The sequence below is a fragment of the Oncorhynchus tshawytscha genome, linkage group LG16 (genome assembly GCF_018296145.1).
Source record: "Oncorhynchus tshawytscha isolate Ot180627B linkage group LG16, Otsh_v2.0, whole genome shotgun sequence".
NCBI classification, from domain to species: Eukaryota; Metazoa; Chordata; class Actinopteri; order Salmoniformes; family Salmonidae; genus Oncorhynchus; species Oncorhynchus tshawytscha.
Window position 1 is genome coordinate 41261419 of NC_056444.1, and position 7822 is coordinate 41269240.

Here is a 7822-nt window from a genome sequence, read left to right on the forward strand (position 1 = left end):
GAGACCTTGGGTCTCGACCCCGCCCTGTGCAACTGGATACTGGACTTCCTGACGGGCCGCCCCCAGGTGGTGAGGGTAGGTAACAACATCTCCACCCCGCTGATCCTCAACACTGGGGCCCCACAAGGGTGCGTTCTGAGCCCTATCCTGTACTCCCTGTTCACCCACGACTGCGTGGCCATGCACGCCTCCAACTCAATCATCAAGTTTGCAGACGACACTACAGTGGTAGGCTTGATTACCAGCAACGACGAGACGGCCTACAGGGAGGAGGTGAGGGCCCTCGGAGTGTGGTGTCAGGAAAATAACCTCACACTCAACGTCAACAAAACAAAAGAGATGATTGTGGACTTCAGGAAACAGCGGAGGGAGCACCACCCTATCCACATCAACCGGACAGTAGTGGAGAGGGTAGTAAGTTTTAAGTTCCTCGGTGTACACATCACAGACAAACTGTATTGTTCCACCCACACAGACAGCGTGGTGTGGGTGGACCGAAGGCGAAGGCGCAGCAGCCCCTCTTCAACCTCATCAACCTCAGCAAACTACCTGCCCTCCAGGACACCTACACCACCCGATGTCACAGGAAGGCCATAAAGATCATCAAGGACAACAACCACCCGAGCCATTGCCTGTTCACCCCGCTATCATCCAGAAGATGAGGTCAAAGCAGGGACCGAGACACTGAAAAACAGCTTCTATCACAAGGCCATCAGACTGTTAAACAGCCACCACTAACAGTGAGTGGCTGCTGCCAACATACTGACTCAACTCCAGCCACTTTAATAATGGAAAGATATATGTAAAAAATGTATCACTAGCCACTTTAAACAATGCCACTAAATATAATATTTACATACCCTACATTACTCATCTCATATGTATATACTGTACTCGATACATCTAATGCATCTTGCCTATGCCATTCTGTACCATCACTCATTCATATATTTGTATGTACATATTCTTCATCCCTTTACACTTGTGTGTATAAGGTAGTTGTTGTGAAATTGTTAGGTTAGATTACTCGTTGGTTATTACTGCATTGTCGGAACTAGAAGCACAAGCATTTCGTTACACCAGCATTAACATCTGCTAACCATTTGTATGTAACAAATAACATTTGATTTGATTTGATCACCGGGGTCAAGCTTCCTGCCATCCAGGACCTCTATTACCAGACAGTGTCAGAGGAAGGCCATAAAAATTGTCAAAGACTCCAGCCATCCTAGTCATAGGCTCGTCTCTTTGCTACCTCACGGCAAAAGGTACCGGAGAAGCTTCTACCCCCAAGCCATCAGACTCCTGAACAGCTAATCAAATGGCTACCCAGACTATTTGCATTAATTATTTGTTATTCTTATCTCATACTTTTTTTTAAGGTATTTTCTTGAAACTGCAGTGTTTGTTTAGGGCTTGGATGTAAGCATTTCACTGTAAGGTGAATAATTGTTGTATGCAGCGCATGTGACAAATAACATTTGATTTTATTTCATTTGCTTGGTCTTGAAGAGTGAGAACCAATTTTCACCACTATAGACGGCCCTTGTGTCCCCTAGCTGTGGCCCGGGTCCGGCCCTTCTCTTCAGACAACAAAGGCCAATAGATGGGTGTTTATTTAATCTAGACTGTTTGCAAATGTGTATTCACCAGCACCCCATCTAAGAATTTTTATGAATGCTTTTTGTTATTAACATCATTTACATCCAGCCTCAGTCAATTTCTGTGAATGCTGGCAGCCCATCAAAATTATGCATAAATCTGCGCTTTAGAACTTCCAGTTACCTAATCCATCATCCCAATAGGCCTACACACATGAGATAGTCCATGTGTATTAGGCTTACATCTGAATGACAGTGAGAATAAAATATAAAACTGGAAAATAAGATTTGAAAGTGATGGTGCATGAGCAATGGAGAAAGTGTCTCTCACCAAAGCAGCATTTTAGTTGAATTCAAACGTTTGTGTGCATTAATGTTGACTTTTTCGGATATTAATTATTTGATAATTGCTAAATTTGATAGGCTGTAGGCCAAATTATTTTCCCATATCCTTTTAGAATGATGTATCCCAAATTATTTTGTGGTGTTTATTTCAGAAACGCAAGATGTTCTAATTTAATCATAACTCCAAAATGCACAATAGCAATATTCCGTCTGTTTAGTCTTGAACTGTGTTTGGGCACCTAATGTGTTGTTTGTATTATGCATAGATGACAGCGCTTGTCTCCATGGGTGGCATTGCGCTCCAAATAAGGCTGGAAGGCGGTTACTTCAAACTTTTTGCGCCTCGGGGGTGGGCACTCCCACCTTATGTTGATTGGTTGCTTGTGCTCTTATAGCATCCCCACCTCAGGGTAAAATAGTCAGCTCCTGGCTATTATCTAACAGTGACGGATATTTCCCATTCAGTTTGGAATCGTTACTCTTGCGTTAACGTTCATTGTTATATCTGTACAGCTAGGGGCACTTCTGTTTTTTTTTGCTCGAGTTGCTGCGGTTGGTGTCGATAGAACAGAGATGAGTAGTCCGGATGCGGGTTACGCCAGTGACGATCAGACCCAGACTAGGTGCGCGATGTCAGTCATGATGCCTGGAATGGGACACTGTCAGTGGGCAGACCCCCTGAGCCCTCTCGGGGACACCAAAGTGAAGAGCGAGTCGTGCGCTACCAGCTCCGGGAACCAGAACCGTGGAAAGACTGAGCCGCGGATCCGGCGACCCATGAATGCGTTCATGGTGTGGGCAAAGGATGAGCGCAAGCGCCTGGCACAACAAAATCCGGACCTGCACAATGCGGAGTTGAGCAAAATGTTGGGTAAGACAATACAATTATAAAGTATGTGAGCCTGTTACTTCCATGATATTTATAAAGACCAATGTGTATTTCTTTCATATTTATTTTTTTAAATATATACATGACGAAATCCTTAGTGAATTGTTATTTTAAACAGTGTGTTGTTTTCACGTGAAAGCATAGTGAATGTATTTTACAATAAATATGATAAATATTATTGTAGCCTACTTCAATGATTTTGGTTTGTAGCATTTGTGTAGTGACACATTTTCATGAAAAAGCTATCTGCCCTTACTTTGGCCATTCAAATATAGCGTAAGTAACTAATATAATTTCCAAATGAACTAATTACAACAACTAATTACAACTAATTACTGCTTTTGATCAATAATAATAGTGATGTTATCATGTTATGAAATCAGTGTTCTCCTGTTGTTGCTAAATTGGCAATTAGCTATTTTGGAGCACCACCAGTCTGCATGCCTGATGCCGCCATATAACTCATATGAGCTCTGTTCTTGATCTGTAGGGAAGTCGTGGAAAGCCCTTCCTGTGTCCGAAAAGCGCCCCTTTGTAGAGGAGGCTGAAAGGCTCCGGGTCCAGCACATGCAGGACCACCCTAACTACAAATACCGACCCCGGAGGAGGAAGCAGGTGAAGAGGATTAAGCGTCTGGACTCAGGGTTCCTGGTTCATAGTGTGTCCGACCACCAGAGCACCTCCCGAGTGTGTATGGAGGGCCTGGGGCTGGGTTACCACCACGAGCATGGCTACCAGGTGTCGACTCAGTCCCTCGGCCACTACCGCGACGCCCAGGCCCTCGGGGGGGCTTCCTACGAACCCTACAGCCTGCCCACCCCCGACACCTCCCCACTGGATGCCGTGGAATCAGACTCCATGTTCTTCCCCGGCCACTCTCAGGAGGAGTGCCACATGATGCCTGCGTACGCCTACCACTCCCAGGGGGCAGAGTACACGCCTCAGGACCCTCACTCCAACCAGCACGCCAACCACATGCTCCACAGACACCTCTCCTCCCCCACTGAGCAGCAGCAAGGCCACCAGGCTGGCCCCATGCCCCCCTCCTTCAACCAATTGGCTATGTACTACAGCCAGCATTGTAGCCCCAGTCACCCCAAGCGACACCCAGGACATGGGACAGGACAGCGCTCCCCTCCCCCAGACTCCCACCCAGCGGACCCGGTGGAGCAGATGCATCCATCAGAGCTGATAGGTGAGGTGGACCGGAGTGAGTTTGAACAGTACCTGAACTCCTCCAGACCTGGGGACATGACAGGCCTGTCTTATGGGGCACATGAGGCCAACATGCAGGGACCTGAGAGCCTGATATCCTCTGTGCTCTCTGATGCCAGCACAGTGTTCTACTGTAACTACACCTCCTAACCTCCTGGTCCTCCCTGTCTCTATCTACTACTGAAGCTATACAGCACATAACTTGACCTCAAATGTCTCTTTCTGTCTCCTGTCACTATTTCTGTCTTCTCTCTTTCTCTCTCTCTTTCTCTCTCTCTCTCCCTCCCTGTCTCCCTTTCTCTTTATGTCTTTCTCTTTCATTCTGTTACAATTGAAGGCCAGTGGGAACAGTGGGATCTCTTTAATTTGAGGGTTCAAATTCAGTATGTTATTTTCTTTTTGTGTGAAGGGCGTTCAATGTGTATCACTGTATGAGCTAAGAAGCCATAGTATGACATCTGAATTGTAATGATGATTGTTCACACATTGGTTTGGATTTTCTCTTTGTTCTGAAGAGGAATATAAATACATTTTCTGATAATAAATCATGTACAGTTACTATTTGAACGTATGTATTTTATGTATAGCTGTTTTATACTTTTGCACTTTTGAAAAATAAAGTTTTGAACCAAAATATATGTTCCTTTACCGTTTTATGTTTTTGAATTACTTTACCCTACCTTTTCATTGATGAACTACAGCATCACACCAATTATTATATCAATGCACCTTGGTAATAAGTAACCATATAGTTATTAATACAATGTTTTCATTGTTTATTTGAATCAATGTTAACATCAGTTGAAGAGGTTACAGACCATTTAGCCTATACTTCTGTTTTGTGTTATTAATAATCAAATTTGTTGAAACCGTTTTTTATCCATAAGATAGATCACTTATTCCTGTACTGTATAGACATTAGTGGTAGCCTAGATTAATTTCACAACAATATTAGAAACATGTATCTGATCATTTTTACATTTAACAAATCCTCCACAGGCCTACAGTTCACAGCCATCTGCTCACCTTTGATAGATAATACATATTATATTTGAATGCTTTGTATATTCTCAAGAAAACACATACATGGTGAATAAGCTGATGGTAGCGTTGTGGAACATTGTGGAATGGCTCACAGGGCTACAGAGTTAGTCCACAGTGGAAGGCTCTGGTCCGGCTTCCTGCCCCGGTTAAAATAGCGGTGATCTCAGGGTTTGACTTACAAATGACGCCTTGTTTTCGCAGCATGGAAGAACAGTTTATGTCCCGGATATCCTGTCTCTAAATGATTTAGTCTCCCCTGTCTAATGGCAGAGACAATTCAATATTTGTGTATTTACTACACCTATGCTAAATAATGGAGAGCCTATTGTACATAGGACTAAACATATTTATATGTTATATATTTTCTTATAGCCAAATAAGAGGTATACTGTATGTTTTTCATAGCATGGATTAATTCAGAAAACAGATAAAGTATATGGATATTTGATGTGGAATGGATGAGGAAGGTGTTGAGCACATCAAGACAACAATTCCTGTATATTTATAGTTGTGTGTACCATTTTATAAATAAAGATGTTCCTTTTGAAAGGAAGAGGTTCTTCTTCGAGGTGTCAAGCACCCTGACCCCAGAATCCATTTTTAGTACTTCAGAGGAAGCATGTTCCAAAGGCGTATATTCCTCCACTTTGTTCATGTCCAGTGTTTTGACATTTCTCCTTATGTCACACAAGCAGAGGTTGGATCTCAAGGTAAATATTCTCTGTCCTTCCCACAGACATAATGATGATGTCACTTTAGAGTTTGGAAATATTCAAGAAAAATAAAAGGTGCATTATAATTCTACAGATGAATCATATCCTAGTTTGGGTAAATTGCTCTGTCCAGTCCAATTGAATTAATCTCAACGTATTGTGTTTTTTCTCTCACATAAAACATGCAAGATGGTCATTAATCAAGCATTGCATATGACTGGGATTATTTTCTGTTTATTGTACTATTGTAACATAACCACCCCAAACACACAAAAAACGCAGATAGGCTTCCCACTTCCACCCCAAAAGAAACATGCCCTACAGATGAAACATTTGCAACCCCACCCCCAACCCGGGCTCCGGGGTAGACGTGACTTAGTACAAATCCGGGACACCCCAATTAGTGTAATATGTTGTTTCATATGGTATGTATTAATTTGTCCATCATCCATTTCGTATATGTTACGAATTAAAATTTGTATGAAATGTTACAAATTGCAATTTGGACAAAATGTAACAAATTCGCAAAATGTATGATATGTTACAAATTCCAATTTGTTGTTGCTAACGCTGGCTAACTATAGCTAGGTAGCTAATGTTAGCTAGGCTAGGGGTTAGGGGTAAAGGTTAAGGTTAGGGTTAAGGTTGGGATTAGGAGTTAGGTTAAAAGTTGCAAAGTAGCTAAAAAGTAGTAAGTAGTTGCAAAGTTGCTAATTAGCTAAAATGCTGAAGTTGTCTCTGATGATTCGTACAAAATACCTTTTGAGTTGCTAGACGTTCACGTTATATGCCCACCCTTCCACCCTGACCAATCACCCTACTTTTGTTTTTGCCTTAACCATTTGATGAGTACGAACACATACTGTATGTCTCATCATTGTTGACTGGTCCCTGCAGCAAACCATCACAAATATGTGACTGGAAGAGTAGCAACAGAACGTATAGGGGGTAGAAATCGGGGAAGGTATCATTATCACGTTACAGGGAATACCCAGATGCAGACAGTGTTGAAGTAACAAAAGTGCATTACTAGAACGGGGGGGCAGGAAAAATTACAGGTCAAGGGCAGGCAGAGGTCAGTAATCCAGATCAGAGTCCAAAAGGTACAGTACGGCAGGCAGTCTCAGGGTCAGGGCAGGCAGAGGTCAATAATCCAGCGTGGTGGGGCAAGGTGCAGGATGGCAGGCAGGCTCAGGGTCAGGGCAGGCAAAATGGTCAAAACTGGGAAAACTAGAAAACGGGAACTATAGAAAAGACAGGAGCAAGGGGAAAAATGCTGGGGGGGCTTGACAAACAAAATGAACTGACAACAGATAAACAGAGAACACAGGTATAAATACACAGGGGATAATGAGGGGAGATGGGAGACACCTGGTGGGGGGTGGAGATGAGCACAAGACAGCTGAAACAGATCAGGGTGTGACAGAAATATTAAATGGGGGGCAAACACAGGAGAAGTTTATATGCAAAACAAAAATAAAACCCTGGGTCTAAGCTGGCAACCCATAGTCGTCTTGAAAGCACCATAAGTCAGTCGAGTGAACTATCCCGTGTCATAACATCTTTGGTCTGACAGACGCTTACGTGACAACCAGACTGCGTTGTATAAAGACGACAAACATGGCACCACACAGAGCTGGAAAATAGCTTAGCATTAGCTGATCATAATCAGTACAACCTTCAAAAAAGTATTTTAAACATCATATGTGTCCATTACAATCTTTGCAAGAATCTGTTTGAATGATTTGTCACAAGTACTTGAAAACATGTGAATTAAACAGTAAATACATTATGCTTCATACATACATATGGTATGATACAGTAGAAACGACAACACGATATTTACAGAAAATAATGCACTTACTTTGATAGGAACGCACACATGACCAAAGTTATTATTTGTAAGGAAAACAACAATGAAGGCAATTCGCATCATCAGCCAGAAAATGTGCCAGGGGGAATACGTTTGTGCAAGGCCTGTTCTGTCTAGAGATGCGCAATGTCTCCATACTTGA

General features: G+C 42.7%; 1 protein-coding gene across 1 annotated transcript; it reads left to right on the top strand.

Annotated features, from left to right (window-relative positions):
• Positions 1-2357: 2357 nt before the first annotated feature.
• On the top strand, positions 2358-4686 carry LOC112215675 (transcription factor Sox-17-alpha-A). Its single transcript, XM_024374912.2, has 2 exons — positions 2358-2817; positions 3326-4686. Exons 1-2 carry the CDS (start codon positions 2520-2522, stop codon positions 4198-4200), a joined length of 1173 nt encoding a protein of 390 aa, XP_024230680.1. The 5' UTR covers positions 2358-2519; the 3' UTR covers positions 4201-4686.
• The last annotated feature ends 3136 nt before the right edge of the window (positions 4687-7822 follow it).